The 18,853-nt window shown below is 37.8% G+C and overlaps 1 protein-coding gene across 1 annotated transcript; it reads right to left on the bottom strand.

Moving 5' to 3' along the window:
• Positions 1–1,918: 1,918 nt before the first annotated feature.
• On the bottom strand, positions 1,919–16,907 carry gkt (tyrosyl-DNA phosphodiesterase glaikit). The gene is made up of 14 exons (XM_028175059.2): positions 16,736–16,907; positions 15,399–15,494; positions 14,645–14,789; positions 13,427–13,623; positions 12,062–12,241; positions 10,239–10,341; positions 9,121–9,243; positions 7,837–7,932; positions 5,814–5,984; positions 5,062–5,230; positions 4,633–4,735; positions 4,449–4,548; positions 3,235–3,445; positions 1,919–2,223 (listed from the first exon to the last, which is right to left on the bottom strand). The coding sequence occupies exons 1-14, from the start codon at positions 16,770–16,772 to the stop codon at positions 2,101–2,103; spliced, it is 1,854 nt and encodes a 617-aa protein (XP_028030860.2). The 5' UTR covers positions 16,773–16,907; the 3' UTR covers positions 1,919–2,100.
• Positions 16,908–18,853: the final 1,946 nt, after the last annotated feature.

The raw sequence follows: 18,853 nt of genomic DNA, 5'->3' as shown, positions 1-18,853 counted from the left end.
TACCCGCGCGGACTCACAAGACGTCCTACCAGTCGTAAACCCAACCTATTCACTAGTAGCCTAAGGGGCTATTCCAGCTGCGCCCGGACTGGTAGGTGAGCTCACGGGCTCAACCTGAGAGAGTTTGCTAACACTAGCCCTAGCAAGAGCAGTGCTTCGCAGAATCAACTACTGGAGGGACCTCTGTTCTTTATACCGTATGTTCCATTTTAACGTTCAGTGCGAGTTTCAGCTTAGTGCGAGTTTTTTAACGTTCTCGATAGCGTAAAAGTTAACTCAAGTTTGTATGGAGTTCGAACGTTTGCCTACGTTTGCCGCTAGGGGCGCTGTTCCAACTGCATACAAATTTGAGTTATCTTTTACGCTTTCATATATACACTAGCAGCCCGCTCCGGTTCCGCTCGGGTCTTTAACAAAAATTTCAACGATATTTGACGTTGTTTTATTTTTTTAAATAAAAGAACAAATTGTAGTTAGACGTATGCTGTCGCGACACTTTTTGTAAATAATAATGCGTTCTACAAAGTCATAGTACATTATTTTTTTCTATCATCAATAGTTTTCGCAGGGCACGCGATGTAAAGAACATTTTTGGGTAATTTTTTTACACCTTGGGTTACATTATTGGAGTTTTAGTAAGGATCCCTAATTTTTTTCAAAACAGATGTCACTCGGGAATAGTGTAGCTTCCAAAAAGTGAAAGAATTTTTCAAATCGGTTCAGTAGTTTCAGAGCCTATTCAATACAAACAAACAAATAAATCTTTCCTTATTTCTTTCCTTATTATAGATATATAAATGATGTATGTATATCATGCGTTTCGGTTTGAAGGGTGGGACAGCCGTTGTAACTATACAGAGACCTTAGAACTTATATCTCCAGGTGTGTGGCGCATTACGTTGTAGATGTCCATGGGCTTCAGTAACCACATAACACCAGGTGGGCTGTGAGCTCGTCCACCCATCTAAGCAATAAAAAAAAAATTTAAAAAAAATCAGCATCTACAAGTAATTTTAGTCAGGGTAAGTTGACCATGCGACTTACTTTTACCATTACTCTCACATAATAATACCTAAGGACTACGTTCATCCACATTGCGTCTCCAGAGACCTTGTTTCCAAGAACCTTCCCGCTCTGGCATGATCCCTCACCACGGTGTTTCCAGAGCACTACCACCGTCATGATAATCGCCTTATCGTAGCCGCCGCTGACTACTCCCCGAATCCTGATCATGCAGGAGCCAGTCACCGTCGACGCCCTACACACGTCCTTACGGATCCATCAGATCCAATAACCTTTGCACTAGACCCCTTCAGCTCTAGGAGCAGGCTTAGGGACCTCGGTAACCGTACTCGTCGAACTCGACAAAGAGTTCGCCGTGCAACCTAACCCATGAATCAGCTCGCTGAGTTTCTCGCCGGATCTTCTCAGCGGGTCGCGATTCCGATCCGGTAGTAGATTCATTCGCGAAGCAGCTACTCTTGAGTTGTTAGGTCTCCTTCGGAGGCGCTCGGGTAGCTGTTAGCAAATCCCACCCCTCCTGGCTGAGCCTTTGCTCACCCACCTGTCCTGGTGAAACTGGAAAGGCCTCCGGGCCACCAGTAATCCTTCAATCATAAAAAAAAAAGCACTACCACATGATTATATGGAAGACCTTACTGAAACCCCACTTAACGAGTGTGTGCGCCGGGCCTCGGTTCGCGAACTGTGGAAAACATCTGTTAAGGCTTTAATGAGCAAGAATTCCACATGACCACGACTGCTCTGCCAAGAGCAACCGATTATGATGATGATGACCACATGACCTTCAGATTTGACGAGATTCCTCAGACGGGCGCTTGGCATTGTCTTGGCGTTATGAGCTATGGTAACTAACCATCATACCACTTGCCCACTAATGCAATAAACTAAATAGAAATAAATAAACACCAATTATTTTATTGAACAAAAACCAAATATGTTTCTCGACACTAGTGTATTCTTTTTTTAATTCTGAAATCGATTTCTAATTCCTGTGTTTTAGGGATCGAATGAAATTTGAGAGCGCGCCTCTAGTGTCGAGTCTTCAAGTCAATCATGATGTAATCTTCTTCTACTTCTTCACATGATGTAATCAGAGACCCAGGGCGACATGCCATCTGTATATTTGACTGGCGGTAAGTCGTATGGCACGATAAGCCGGTTCCGGACGTTTTGTTCCCGAGAGAAGTAATCTTCGTTGGTCTGTGCAAAAAAATGGCATTTCTGGTGTAAATTGGCATAAACAGGCAGAGCAAACAATATATTGAATCTAATACGTAAATACTAGGATAACATAAAGATAAAGAAGTCTTGTAAAGTTTGATGTGTAAAATTGAAGCTAGAGATTTCTCTTTATTGCCTTTGTTGGAAGACGAGCGAACGGCCCATCTGATACTGAATGGTACCCGCGGCTCATGAACGTCAGAAATGCCGGGAACACAGTATCATTGTAAATGTCACTTTAATCACATATTAATTTCCATAACAAATATTTCATTACAACTGTAAAAATATGTCTAAATAATTAATTACATTTGTGATAGTCGTAGCAGCAAATTGAACCAGATTTCGATCTCATATCTCCAGGACGGAGACAACATTAAATCTATGGACACCGATAACCACTTAACATCAAAATGGGCTTTAAAATAAATCATATAACTTAGCAACGAAGAGGTATACGTATAAAAACGAAACATGTTCAAAAAAATGTACCAGTAGAACATAACGATGAAGAAGTATGTACTTCAACTCCCACAACGTAGTTTGGTAAGAACAACACGTCAGCTTCGTCGTAGCTCACTGATGGAGATAACATTAAACCTCTGGACACCGATGACCACTTAACATCAAAATGGACTTTAAAATAAATCATATAACTAGGAGAACATAGCAACGAAGAGGTATTACGTATAAAAACGAAACATGTTCAAAAAAATGTACCAGGAGAACATAACGATGAAGAAGTATGTATTTCAACTCCCACAACGTAGTTTGGTAAGAACAACACGCCAGCTTCGTAGCTTAATTGATTGAGACGAAATTCAATCTACGGACTCCGATGACGAATCACTTAACATCAAAATGGACTTTAAAATCCGACTACGAAATAAAACATGCAATCAGGAGAGCATATATGCGTAGAGAAAATTTAATATTCCAAAAAATGTACCAGGAGAACATAACGATGAAGAAGTATATGTCTTAACTCACAACAAACTTTGGCAGGAACAGCACGCCGGCTTCGTAACTCATTATCCTGAGCGCTCCGTTTCCTTTGTTCGTCGAGCCCCAGGCCGCCTTGCTGACGTTCCCCGACGTGAGCAGGTAGTACGCTGCCTTCCTGCCGTCCTTCGACACCCGGGTGTAGGACTTTATGTGGGGCATCGCCCGGTTTCGATTCGTGGACGCAGCTCGCCATTGACTGCAAGTTGTCCCACACGGTTACCGGTGTCAATATTCACTGTCAACATTTTGTTTGAGTGCATCAACCAGAGAAAAGGCCTTTTTTTCCTACCTAAGCTGGTAGCCTTGAGAGAGCTTGAGAGGCTCACGGGGCTCAAACCTGACGACGTTGCTAACACGAACCCTAGCAAGAGCCGTGCTTCGCAGAATCTACCACCGGATCGGAAACGCGACCCACTGAGAAGATCCGGCGAGAAACTCAGTGGGCTGTGTCTGTGGGTTAATTTACTCGTCGAGCCCTTCGTCGCAAGCGACGGGATTGACGAGAACGGTGACCGGTGCTTGAAGTACCTAAAAGCACCGTTAGTGGATCAGGGGGAAAGGCCTGCAATGTGTCTTAGTTATACGAGAAAGGCTATAAGAGAAAGAGAGAAAGAAAATGTGTGCTCGCACCTCTCTCTCTCTTTCTTTCTATATTCACTAACTTATATTTCCCTCTCAACTTCCGTTCGCTTCGCACTTTTCGTAACGCTATCGTCACGCATCCACCAGGTTACTCCCCAAGTCTAGCGTACATAAAGAAGTTTTACTTCAAAAACTATTCTTATTCCAACAACGCCAACAAACGTGTAGAATTAGGATCGTGGCGGGTAAATAAGGCTTTGATGCACAGGTTTAGCTTTACATACCGCTCACTCAATCTTCTACGCCATCTTGCTTCCTACCTCCGTCCCTTTCTAACATCTCTTTTTACTCACACCTTAAAACTCCCATTCGACAGACACGTCCTGCCATAAGATCCAATCTTATCGATCCTACAATTGCCGTAATTAAGTAACTTAACAAACGACGACCACTCATCAACAGGTGAGTCGTATGCTCATCCGTCCTCACTAGAAAAGCAAAAAACTAAAACTTTAAGAGATTTATAATAATAATTTTATCATATTATTTTCGATTAATTATAGATTGTGGTACTAGGAGGGCATGAATTATGAGAAGGTTAATAATGATATGCTCACTATAAAAAGCTATTTAGCCAAGGTTGTTTCGAATGCGCTTCGGCTGCGTAAGGCAGGCAACCGCCTCCTAACAAATCGTCGTGAGATTGTTTGACGTTTTCTGTAAACATAAAACAATATTTAGCATAACAATTACTCAATCGATACATATCCATATCGATTCGTATGAAAACGATTATCTTACCTAAAGATGGATAAATCAGTTTCAAAGTAGGCGGAGACGACAACATCTGCGATTGGTTCTTGATTTTCGTGAAGTTGTGAAGGAAATCTCCGGTCAACCAGAGCTGCAAACAAAACATTACTTTCTTAGAATTATAAAGCCCTGGTACTTTGATGTTACAAATATATACAAAGCAACAAACACATTATTATTAATTGACATATCTAAATTATCTGGATTACCTTTGCCACAATAGTAGCCAATGACACTAGTTAGTGTTACTACATCGCAAAAATTTGAATATTTTCGAACTTTACTCTAAAAGTCGAATTTACTTATTAACAACAATAAATAAAAGTCGAATTCAAATAGAACACGAAAAACTCTTTGATTTCATGTGATCCTGGTACCTCGCCCAAATTTCCCTGCATCTCGTTTTCCACTACCCACCTTCGGATCCTTGCCGTAACTACCCAGGCTGCTGGCCTGTGCCACCAGAGGCCACTGCAGCTGTTCCTCGGGTGGTATACAGCAATGCTGCCGCAGTAATGAGCCCACACGGGTCATGCCCCAGTCCATGTCAAAATGAGATCCAGGAGCCGATGCTACTAAGAAAACACTGAAATTTTGAATGTTTCGTAGGTATATGAACGGACCACGATGACCACTTTGCATCTGACAGACCATGTCACCATAAGGATATTAGATTTTAAAGAAAAGAAAAAATCAAGTGGTATTTTCAAACAGAAACTAATAAAAGTTCTAAATATGTTAATTTTTAAAAAGTATTTTTATTATTAACGTCATTCGCGAATATTATATTTTCTGTAACCACGTATGACGTCACGACTTGTGAAAGTTTACATGGAACAAAATCATTTTATTTCTGGTCACACTTGTTTAATCCTTTGAGCGCAAATCGTGTGTAGATCGACTATCTATTAATACGTATAAAGCGCGGAGCGTCGTAATACTGACTTTTTGCACAGTTTGATTATAGGTATCGATCTAAAAAGGTAGGTAATAACATGATTGTTTTTTAATCGAAATAATTATTGTTTTTATAAGGTAAATTTTATTTCAAAAATCTTTTATCAATTTCTGCAAAATATGTGAATATAAGGTCAGCACTAAAAAGAATTAAAATCGATATTTCGGAACCTTTTTTTTTCAAGGTTTCAATTATTCCAATATTCACTTACTTAATATGACTAAAATCCGATCTCTTCACTCTTTCAACGTAGTAGGTGAGATGAGGCATATGATAGTGATTCAAATAGCGCAACAGAGACTTTTTGAACATCGTAGGGGACTCTCCATCATGAGGCATCGCTTCCGGCGGCAACTCTGGGCATTTTGGACTGAACCACAGACTAAAAAAAACAATACTGTTGAATCAAGACCGAAATAAATATTATATCGGGTTAGTATTATTTTATTTTTATTCGTTTAATTGTTACCGGAGCCCGTTGATGTGACAACCGCCGCGAATTTGAGGTCACGTCACGTTGACATGAGGTCGAAATGTCAACAGTATCTCACAATACGCCACCAGTAATTGCTGCTGCCCATTCACCAATGACACCCTTAGTCGCCTTGCTCAACACCTTAACGAATACTAAGCAGTGAATAAGCCACCCTAAGTTACATGTACAGAAATATTACATTGGCAAAACAACCCGATTCCCGTGCCGCAATTTCTGTCACTTTACCCAAACGTCAAAAATGATTTTGGCGGGAAAACGAGGAGCGAAGTTGTGCGATTTCTTTCCGGGTTCCAACGTCAACGATGGATAATAGTCTCCAGAGGTGACTTTTCGAGTTCTTCGAAAAAACTTCCCATCATATTACTGAGACGACATTTCATTCCATCGGATTACGATTTCAAGTTAGCCAACTTCGCATAATTCCGAACAATTTTTCATATAACAGTGTACGTAATTTACATAATAATTATGGAGTGTGGCGGGTAGCCATCACACAACAGAAGATATTTGACAGATGCCTGAATCTCGCTTACGACATTTTCAAGATAAGCTTACATATATACAATTTCCGAACAACAACATTCGGACCGTCGGTCTACCGAGCAAAGATCACCCGCTCGGTGGAAGATCTTCCCTTTGTCGGTTAAGTATCCCCACATGGAGGGTAGAAATAAGGAGCACCCGCTCAGTGTACTAAATAGTGTCGGCTGAAACGGAGCGAGTGAAGATGGCGCCACTATAGCAAGTGGAAAGATTCAAAAACAGCGCCATAGACTATTAGAGTAGGATACTAAATTAAGAAGGAAAGAAACAATTCCTATGTAAATGGTAATCTATATATTAATACGTGAAGCAAAAACTTTGTAGCCCTTTTTACGAAAATTGCGCGAACGGAGGAGTATGAAATTTCCCAAACTTATAGGAAACATAGAGAAGAAGTGCACAATGCAATTTTTTTTTATTATGCATAAAAAATACATTAAATCAATAAAGGAAATATTACACACACTTCCATGTATTTGACACAACACATATGTATAAATATACTCTTTGTGTATTGTCAATTGTGAAACTTTTGTTATTGTTTAAAGTCTGTGGTCAATTTGAGAATAGATTAATATTTTTTGTCTTTAATATTATTTGTCGATATTGTAGTTTTGGTGAAATCTGCATTTTATAGAATATATTAGGTAATATCTGTATTATTATGTTTGACAATAGAACCATAATAATGTTTAAACTTTTAACTTCAATTAACTATAGTCGAATTTCGACTACTGCGGGGAACACTAGTCAAAATAGATATTTGATATTTTAAATATAGCATATTTTTAACTACACAATGCACGAATAATGATAAATTTTTCAACCTAGCTCACTTCACTCCGTTTAAAACTGCTATATTCATATCATTTCCACTTGCTACACTAGAGCCATTTCGGTGAGTCCTCCAACAATAACTCGCTGTTCACTGGTGACCACTTTATCAAATTTCCTTCTATACAAGACTGTACTCCTTTCCTCTACCCTCCATAATAATAATTGATTATTATTATTTTTATTAATTTTCCCAATCATAATGAACTTGGGAAGGCAAAGGGAACTTAGCTCATACAGCCTTGTCTATTCTTTAAAATAATAACAATTGAGTTTTTATAAACTCTGGCAACAATGGCAGCGCAAAAATCCAGTTGCCATACTGAAAAAAAACTATAATAGAATTCTGAGGCAGACTCACCCTTGCGTTCTGTTCTCCCAGTCATCAATATACAGATTGGCTGTCGATACTACAACGCGAAGTGACCCGTCTTCGTAACACAAGATCATCATTTTACTGAAAAAACCCAAGCCACTTTATTTCAATTTATATGGCGTAAAAAATTTATATTAACCATTGATTTTTGGAGCAAATCATCTTTGTCTCTCTCTCTCTCTCTAACTCTGTCTATCTCTTTCACTATAATATTTACTTTAGAGGTACAAAAAATAAAAATATTTTTTTTTGAGTCATCGACCTCTTGTCTCAAAGTCATGTTGTCAATGTCAATGGTTACCACTTACCACCAGACGGGACTCTAGATCTTTTCTGCCAGTCTATGAACCGCAAAAAGCTTACTAGTGTACATTTCTTATGTACCAGGAATACATAAATCGTTAAGAGGTGACTTATTTCTTTCGAATGAGGAATACTAGAAATAAATTATAGGTTACTATCGTACAGGAAAGACATTTTTTTCCAGCCCTGAAAATAGATCTTGGAATTCAATTGCAGCGTCATCTACCGGATCTAATTCTACATCTAAATGCTAATGCTAAGATCCACTTAAGCTCGATCCAAATTCGACACCTAAAATTCTAAATCTGGTATATTTTTGTAACTGGATTAAGCTAAAAAGAGGCAAACGTTTGTATTTATAAGGTTTTGCCTGCGAGAGAATGAAATAGAATGCTTCTGACGGCTTCACTTGTACCGCATGTGAACTTCACATGTGTTTTTCTAAAGACTGTTTAAAGTTTTAGTATAATTAAATTTAAAAGTTTTTTTTTTAATTTCAATATCAACAAATAAAACGAACTCGACTATAATTAATTGTAATTGTAAGTTTGTACACTATTATGATTGTATTTTATACTTCTATAATCACAAATTTCGCCAAGACTACACTATAACAAATAATAACAAAGACAAACAATATTTAATCTATTCTCAATTTGACCACAGACGTCAAGAACAAAAGTTTGACAATAAATGCAACGCATGCGTGTGTGCGTCAAATACATGGTAGTGTGTGTAAAGTTTTCTTTATTGATTTAATGTATCTTTTATGCACTATTTAAAAAAAATCTTAGCATTGTGCACTTCTCTATATTCTCTTTAAGTGTGGAAAATTTCATACTCCTCCGTCCGCGCAATTTTCGTAAAAAGGGATACAAAGTTTTTGCTTCACGTATTAATAAATATTTATTATTATATACTAGTATGTATAGTTAAAGGATGTTTAAAATAATTTACAAATCTTACGTGTGATGTTTACCGAATGGAGTCGCCATCGGCACCAGATGAGCGTCAACGTGTGGCTTCTTCTGACTGATCGTCCTTAAATCCTGAGAATCCTCACCGTACAATATCGTTAGCTTCTTCTCGCTAAAAAATTCAGAGACAGATCTGAAGACCTTAGAGTATCCAGAGTCCTTTTTTTTTAATGCCCTTGAAGGTAGACGAGCATACGGCCCACCTGATGGTGAGTGGTTACCGTCGCCCATGGACTTCAGCAATGCCAGGGGCAGAGCCAAGCTGTCTACTAGTCTAAATAAAGTACTAGGACATAATGAATTCAAAGAGATCTCACTTGGAAGCCTTCTGCCTACCGTTAAGTACTCTCCATAAGCCTCCAAGCTGTCTACTAGTCTAGATAAAATACTAGGACATTATGAATTCAAAGAGATTTTACTTGGAAGCCTTCTTTCTGCCTACCGTTAAGTACTCTCCACAAGCCTCCAAGCCGTCTACTAGTCTAGATAAAAGTACTAGGACATAATGAATTCAAAGAAATCTCACTTCGAAGCCTTCTGCCTACCGTTAAGTACTCTCCACAAGTGCACGGTCCGTCTGATTTCTTTACCTACCTAAAGGTCTATTTGACGATAAGTGGTCACAGCAAGTCATCGACGTTAGCAATGCCAGGGGCATAGCCAAGATGCGGTCCACTGCCGAGTAACCGCAAACCTCTTTTGGAAAACATGTTATAACGCCCGGAAAACTGTCAAACATATCTGGAAACACACTGTGGATGCATTCAGTGGTTCCATATAGTACGGACGGACTTCGTAGTGCCTCAACCAATAAATAAAAAACCTAAACTTTTGTATAAAATAAACTTAAAACAAACAAAAGAAATCCGTCCGACGGGGGGATATCAAAGGAAAAACAAAATTGTTATTTTTGTTTAATTCAGAGCATTTTCATATTTATTTACCTTTTAAACCTTCTCTGGACTTCCACAAATAATTCAAGACCAAAATTAGTCAAATCGGTCCAGCCGTTCTCGAGTTTTAGCGAGACTAACGAACAGCAATTCATTTTTGTATTTATAGATAATAGATAATAATATTTTTAGTATACACTTTAAACAAATCTACCTGTAACCAGCGAAGTAGTACTGAGCCAAGAGCCATCCAAGCTCGACCATAAAATTGATTTGCAACGAACATTTCAACTCGCCTAAGCTTCTATCTAAAATTTCTGCGGAAAAACAAAGTATTTACTTAATATTATAGAGAAGTGAAAGGCTATTTGATTTAAGGGACACTTTTGAACTCTACAGGAGAACTATTTAAAGGTTAAAAATTGAAAATAACATTATAACAAAAAAAAGACGTGCGGCACTCGGGGACTGCCGCGGTAAAGCTATTGCATAGCATTTTTTATCAACTTACGCAATTATAATTAGACAATAATAATTTAATATTTAAACAATAATAAAATAATACCACGCTATATTTATAAACATTAACCAAATCAAAACATTAACTGTCCCCTTCACACTCATAAGCTAGACAGCGTGAGAGAGAGATGGCAGACTTTTCGTGATGCACATGCAGTGCGACGTCACACCGCGCGCTTATTCACAAACACTACACAAGCGCAATGTGTGTATGTGTTGAACGCGAGCTAATTACATGGTAGGCGAAGTGGGGTTGTTAGTTTTTATTTTCGTTACGGAATTTCTTGATTCGGTTGCCGCGCTCAAAACCCGCGATAAAAGCTATGCAATAGCTTAAAAACCTTCTTCAGCTATTTCAATGGAGTACTTAATTGAAGTTCAATTAAAAACATCGAACTGTCGATGCTAATAACAAATAAAACGGACCTTTAATTACAAAGATAAATGTCGCGTGCTAAGCGAAATGTCGCTTAAGCCACGGGTTCCCAAACTTATTTTGTGGATGGCCCACACTGAGATTAATTCTTTTTTAACGCCCTCTTTTTTCACCTAATTAAAACCACTATAGCAAGAGCTCAGTCGGTGTCTAAGAGTCCTCCTAGATAGAAATTACAAATCGCCTCCCAAGCCTCTACACAACGCCCCCATTTTTTTCTGGATCTCTTACCACCCCCCTTTAGGCCTGCAGCGCCCACAAGAGGGCGTTATCGCCCACTTTGGGAAAGGCTGTCTTAAACCAAACAGCTTTTGGCCCCTCGATATGAAAATCCAAATTAGCACAAAAATCAGCCCACAGGTGACCACTGCTGGACATAGCCCTCTCCCGATTTAAACCAAGCCCAGGTCTTCGGTTCTGCTCATCAATTACTTGAAGAACATCGATTTGTTGAGACTACACTCGCGCCACCTACCGTCCATTAACGATACCATGACGGCATCCTGACGCCTGTACCAAGTTCTATCACAATCGGATGAGTGGCTTAGTAACTAATAGTAGTAGTCTTACTGGTGGTAGGACCTCTTGAGTCGGCGCGGGTAGGTACCAGCACGCTGCCTATTTCTGCCGTGACGCAGTAATGCGTTTCGGTTTGAAGGGTGGGGCAGCCTTTGTAACTACACTAAGACCTTAGAACTTATATCTCAAGCTAGATGGCGCATTTACGTCATAGATGTCTATGGGCTCCAAGTAACCACTTAACATCAGGTGGGCTATGAGCTCGTCCACCCATCTAAGCCATAAAAAAAACTCTTTCAGGACAAACAAACATACATACCTTATATATATTGCCCAGTGCGTCGTAATATAATACCTACAATTTAATATTGAACTTCAAGTCTCAATGTATATGGTATTCACGTGGCGATGTCTATGGGCTACAACGACCACTTAACACCAAATAGTTCGAGAGGTTTTAAAAAAATAATGCACAAAACACACGCTTCAGTTTTAACTATAAATAAAACTAATTTCTGTATTCATTGTACCAGGATCGCATAACACCGTAGGAGGTCACTCACCTTGGAATGTTATAGAGAACGGCTGCGAATGAGTTTCCTTTGCCGCCGTGATTGTTGTGTAAAAAATATAAAAGGGCGCACTGGCTTCGTGCTTTGCAGCCATTCGCCCTTTAGGCCTTACAACGTTCAAATAATCTTCTACACGTCGAGTCGGAGGTATTATGGGACGATAATCTGAGTCTGAAAATAGAATTACAGTTTGAAAAAAAAAAAGAATTATACAAGAGAGGGCTTTTTGGCGAGAACGCGAGAAGTGAAGTTGTGTGATTTGTTTAATTTTGTCTATTTAGTGTTTCTTCAGATTTAAATGTATAATAACTAACGGTGATTAATTATCTGTTTAATAACTGTGAAAGTGCACAAATGTGGGAAAATGAAACAAATCCGCTGAACGTAACTTCTCTGGATCCTCCGGAGTCCATTGAAAAAGTCTCAGTAAATTGACCACCATTTTACTGAGATTATATTTCATCCCATATCATCTCATCTCATTTCATAATATCATTTTTCATATAAAAAATATATAAAAGATTAAGCTGTATGGTATGATACCTTTGCCTTTCCAATTGGAAAAATAAAACTACTACTATTCATAAAAGGGAGAATTTTGGGGGAAGAGCGATAATTCAGTGTATTTATCAAACATCACTAGTAAATTCCCCCCATATCACTAGGACTTCCATCTCATCTCGTTTCATTTCACTTAATTTCATCTCAATTTATTACAGTTTCAAATGATTCAACTTCATTTCATTAGCTCAATTTTTCACGTAATAGATAGAAACTGGCAACAATAACAGCATAACAAAAAAATTGCCATATTGAAAATAAACCTAAAGATTTACTTCTTAAGGCCAATTTATTTAGTGTAGGTTTACACTGTACATACCTTTTTAGAATTCAGAGTGATAGAACAATTTAAAGAGGATTTAAAAGAGAACCAATTTTTCTATACGTACTTGACAAATGTTCACGATTGACTTCCGCGGTGAAGGAATAACATCGTGCAATAATAATCAAACTCGCAAATTTATAATTTGCGTAATTACTGGTGGTAGGACCTCTTGTGAGTCCGCACTGATAGGTACCACCACCCTGACTATTTCTGCCGTGAAGCAGTAATGCGTTTCGGTTTGAAGGGTGGGGCAGCCGTTGTAACTATACTGTGACTTTAGAACTTATCTCAAGGTGGGTGGCACATTTACGTTGTAGATGTCTATGGGCTCCAGTAATCACTTAACAGGTGGGCTGTGAGCTCGTCCAATTATCTAAGCAAAAAAAAATAGAAAAAAAAAATTAGTTCAACAGCTTTTATAACTACGGTTACAGTATCTTCAAAAAATTATCTGATTAAATATAACTTACAACTGGATTTCTCTTTAACAACTCCCCCTCTATCGATAGGTGTCTTAATTATGGCTTCATTATTTAAAGACATTATTTTTGTATTCTCAGGTTTGTCCGGTACTTTTTGATGACTAGCAGAACTTGCCTCTGGTTCCACATTTTTCCCTTCTCGTCTGTCCCTGTCTGTTTCTTGTTTGTTCTCAATTTGTTTTGGGCTGTAATGATTAAGCATTTTTTAAAACCTACCTAAGGTCTACTGATGGTCTTGGGAGACCATTTCAGCGTAACCAGGAGAGTAGGTGAGCTCGCGGAGCTCAAACTGGACGACATTGCTAATACGAACCCTAGCAAGAGCTAGGCTATGTCTGTGGGCTAATTTACTCGTCGAGCCCTTCGTCGCAAGCAACAGGTTCGACGAGAACGATTACCGATGCTTGAGGTACCTAAAAGCACCGTTAGTGGATTGGGAGGATCCGAAATGAGGCGTTTTGGGCGAGGTCGACTGTTTACCATTCAGTCCGCAGGATCGGGAATGTAGTTACCGGCGGCCACGATGTGACGGTTCTCGTATCGTGCCGATTTCGCGAAATGATGATTATACAATAACATGTCTTTACAGTACTACTATTCATTTAACTAAGATGTGTAAAAGTTAATAGTTATAACTCCAATGCTTATAAACAATTTTTTAATAGGGTATTCAGGAGAATTCGGGAAATACCTACATCCACTGTTCTACTTACTATGAATACGAGTTACTATTATCGCACAACACATTCCGACTTGAGTAGTTGAATGGAGCTGACCTCTTTGTTGGCACCAGTTAATACGTCATATACAATACAGTGAATACTTAATAATTCAAGTTCTTTTTTTTATATTTCTATGTATTTAGTTAGAGCAAGCAGAGGGTACATATTCAGTGAAGTTTGTGCCAGAGATCAAGAAATGAGGCCGCATCAAACAAACCCTATTCGCAACCGTCAACAGGTCATCAATCCATCTTGCGAGAGCCTAACCCACATTATGTATTCCAGTATGTGACCACCACTTCAGAACTTTAAAACAAAAACACATCTAAAGCATGCCTCAAAGCCCTCAAATAACTAAAGCAATGGTGTAATTATCTAGTCTATTCTCCAGCCTATTTAAATGAAGACTTGGTTTTACACTACGCATGAAAAACTTTAGTAATATAAATAAAATCATGAACGTGCAGAATATTTTTCAATTTACTTGTTTTGTACATTGTTCCGAGGAGCATAGAATCCCTTTTCGATTATAAGATCTAGCTGTTCAGTGATCAATTTCTTCTGGAGATTGTATTTATCTGGGATAGGGTAATCTCCACCACTGGCATGGTTATCCAAAATAGATTCCACTGTGGAAAATAATGCAATTATATCAGTTGAGTGGATTGTAAATCAGCTGAGTTTTTTATGTTTAATGTGGTAATCTACAGTGCTGAAAACTGTAAATGAAATGTTGGCAATTGTAAACGAAAAATTAATGTCAACCTTAACCTTTAAGTTACAATTTAGATTTAAGTTTGTCTTTAATTTTTCGTAGTTACAATTTACAAAAGTTACAGTTTATCTAGTTACAAGTAGTTACAATTATTTTTTATCATTGGGAGAGGTAGGCAGCGACTTGGCTGTGCCCCTGGCAATGATCTATGATCAACGGTGACCACTTACCATCAAGTGGGCAGTATGCTCAGCTACCTACAAAGGCAATAAAAAAAGGAGAACCGAAGATTATTATTTTGTCTTGTTAATTTGTTTTTCTGTTGTTTAACCAAAGAGTTATCGAAACACGGAAACTTTTTAACAGATTTGGCTTATTGCTTTTCCAGTTAAGACTTCAAACTCTGATCAAAGTTAAAAATACTGCAAATTTTAACTAAGGCAAGATTTTTCTGAGTTCTATTCAAAAATAAAAACTACATTTTTCACATACATCCAAGAAAATTTTTAAACTTTTTACTTACAATGCGGATGACTAAATTCACGGAAATGTACAGGATTCATTCTGTAGCATTTTTCGCCATAATCACAGACCTTTTTTACTCTTTTTGTCTCATTTTCTGAAATAGCATGACAATTTTTATTTTGTTTAACGTTGTATAAAATTTATTATTTTGTTCGTTAACTCAGATATAGTAACCGGCAAACATCGTGAGCAAATGACCTTGGCTGCGCAGAACCGAATTTTAGATCACTTTGGTGGTGAGGGTGAGGCGCGACGGCAGGGGAAATCGTATCGAGCGCGTTATTGGTAGATCAGTCGAACCTTGCGTAAAGTACGCTTGCGTACAGTGAAAAATCTATCGTTATTAATCGTTAAGTTATATTTTATTATAATTGCTTGTTGACTTTGTTGCCATTGCTATTTGTTGAGTGTTTGTTGATTTTTTATAAAAAATACACTATGCCACGACAAACTGGTGGAGTATTCAAAAGAAAGGGTAGAAAAATTGTGTATGACGTATATTGCTTCATTATAAAACAGGGGAAGAATGATATTATGGAAAAAGTAAAACAGACTTCGGAAGCAACAAAAACATCAGTGAGTACTGTTAGGTGCATTATTAACGAAGCTAAAGGCTCTGGCTTGCTCATCGTGCTTGGGACTCCGGGTAAGAAAAGATCAGGGAAGAAGAAAGTTAGAATGGATAGTTTCGTTCAATCTGTAATAAAAAGGCTTCGAAAATTTTAAAGAAGATATACATTTTAATGGCTCGGAATGAAGTTTACGACGAATTATGAAAGAGCTAGGCTTCAGATGGAAAAAAAAAACAGAAAATAATCGGAAGCTGGTAATTGAAAAAAGTAACATTCGATTACTACGAATCGAATATCTTCAAAAAATAATTAATTATAGACAAAAAAAGAAGATCGAACCGACCGAGTCGTAAACTACACCGATGAGCCCTATGTCGACTTAACACGATGATGGCGACTCGGGTGATGAAAACAGTGATGATGATAATGGTCAAGATTATGATAACGAAAAAAAAATTACAAATACCAGCTTCGCTTCAACTGAACGAAGACCTGGCAACAGCTCTAGTTTTGACTTAATAGAAGGAATATCTATTTTACCCCAAGATTAAATTATTACAATTATTAACCTATATTTTTTGTTGATGTTCTAATAAATATATAAATAAATACATATGTTGATTTTAATAATTTAATTGCATTATGACGCAGAGTAAATAATATTTTTGCACGTGAGTGTACCAATGCGCAAACTTACCCCCACTACGTCAACAAATGCTCAAGAAGTTTGCCGGCTATTATACACTTGAATTGTTACAGGTACCTTGCATAGTTCCTCGTCGCTTTAGGGAAGGGTTCATACTTAAATAAATCACTTAAAAAGTCTACCTAGCAATCATAAATTATAGTTAGAAAGTTGTTGAATCTTTGGAAATATTTCAAAACACTACATAAGTGAACTGAACATATAGTCGGATTTTTTATTAGACGAAGTAAACTGACGTTTACTGTGTTGTCAGTTTTTGATGAAATAAAAATAGTGTTGTGACAAAGTGAACGATTGAAAAAACTCCTGAATTAATGAAATTGCCTCGATTGTCTAGTGAATAGTTACTGTGCCGAACTGCCGATATCGGGCACGGGGTTCGAATTTTAGCCGTGCTTTGTACATACCAACGAGTTTTCGACGAAACATTATGTTCCTATGGTATCTACCTGTACTGAATACCGAGTGTTTTAAACATTAAGAAAAACATTGCGAGGAAGCTTGTAAGACTGTCCTATTTCCAATGCATCATATAGTTGAAACTATAGATGTATAAAATATAACAATTATAGGTACATAGGTAATGAAAATAAAAAAAACTGATTGTAGTTACATACTACTAGTAACATATTATTATATTGGATCACTTTAATACAATTTTATTGTAAAATATAAATAATATTCTTTTATAGTTTGAAATTAATGATTAACTCTTCACACTCATTGTTCATTTATGTGATTGATCGAGAACTGAACGCATCACTATTACTTTAAATATAGCAACATTATTTCACAAAGTGACATTAGCTACTGTCAGCTGGCTTCGTCTAATTAAAAATCCGACTATAAGTCTTGTTGTGTCATTTTTCCAGTAGTCCTATTTTCCAAGCAAAAAGACCAAGGAGTCATATTATACAGCCTAACGTTTTGAATTTTATGTTTCATGAAAAACGAAATGAAGTTGATTAATTTGAGACTTCAATTAATATGAAATTAAATGAAACAAGATGATATGGGATGAAATATAGTCTCAGTCAAAAGAATATGTAGTTTTTACTGAAACTTTTTGGAGGATGCTGACAACTGTACACTTTCACAGACACTTAACAGTTAACAAACCCCCGTTATTGGATTTTTTTTTTATTGCTTCGATAGGCGGACTAGCTCACAGCCCACCTGGTGTTAAGTGGTTACTGGAGCCCATAGACATCTACAACGTAAATCGCCATCCACCTTGATATATAAGTTCTAAGGTTGAGACCTTATATATATATAAAACCTTATATATATATTATATATATAATATAATTACAACGGCTGCCCCACACTTCAAACCGAAACGCATTACTGCTTCACGGCAGAAATAGGCAGGGTGGTGGTACCTATCAGCGCGGACTCACAAGAGCTCCTACCACCAGTAAAAAGTCTCAAGTTTCTCGAGTCATTTGTTTCAAGTTTGAAGTAGATTTAGTGAAAGCTATTAACATTAAATCCTGGAGATATTCTTCACTCAGTCGAGACAGAAATTTATTCTTAATGAAGTTCATCTTTGAAAATGGTGCTTCATAAATATATCAACGGGTGGAATACCTACCACCAGATGTTTAAGCCTGAAGAAACACTAAAGTGACAAAATAAAACAATTCACACAACTTTACTTGTCGGATTCCTGCCAAAAAGTCTCATTTTTTAAGATATTTGGGACAGCATCTTTTATGCCGTGTTAACCATACCTTTAATCCAAAACATCTTGTGACAGCTGTCATCGAGTTTTCGCAGAAGTACGTAGGCATCCACACTCGTGTAGTCACGTCATTTCGGATCCACTAACGGTGCTTTTAGGTACCCCAAGCACTGGCCATCGATCTCGCCGAGCCCGTCGAGTAAATTAACCCACAGACACAGCCCAGTGAGTTTCTCGCCGGATCTTCGTAGTGGGTCGCATTTCCGATCCGGTGGTAGATTCCGGGAAGCACTGCTCTTGCTAGGGCCAGTGTTAGCAACATCGTCAGGTTTCGAGACCCGTGAGCTCACCTACTAGTTAAGGTTACGCTGATATGGTCTCTCTAGAGTCTAGACCATCAGCTTAGGTAGGAAAAAAAACCCATGTACAGTTGTATAGAGGATCTATCATTATATTAATAAAATTTTATTACAATTTTAGTATTGATAGAG

This window comes from Bombyx mandarina, chromosome 24 (assembly GCF_030267445.1).
Source record: "Bombyx mandarina strain Sakado chromosome 24, ASM3026744v2".
Lineage (NCBI taxonomy): Eukaryota > Metazoa > Arthropoda > Insecta > Lepidoptera > Bombycidae > Bombyx > Bombyx mandarina.
The sequence above is the reverse complement of the archived record's forward strand: the minus strand, read 5'-3'. Positions and strand labels throughout refer to the sequence as shown.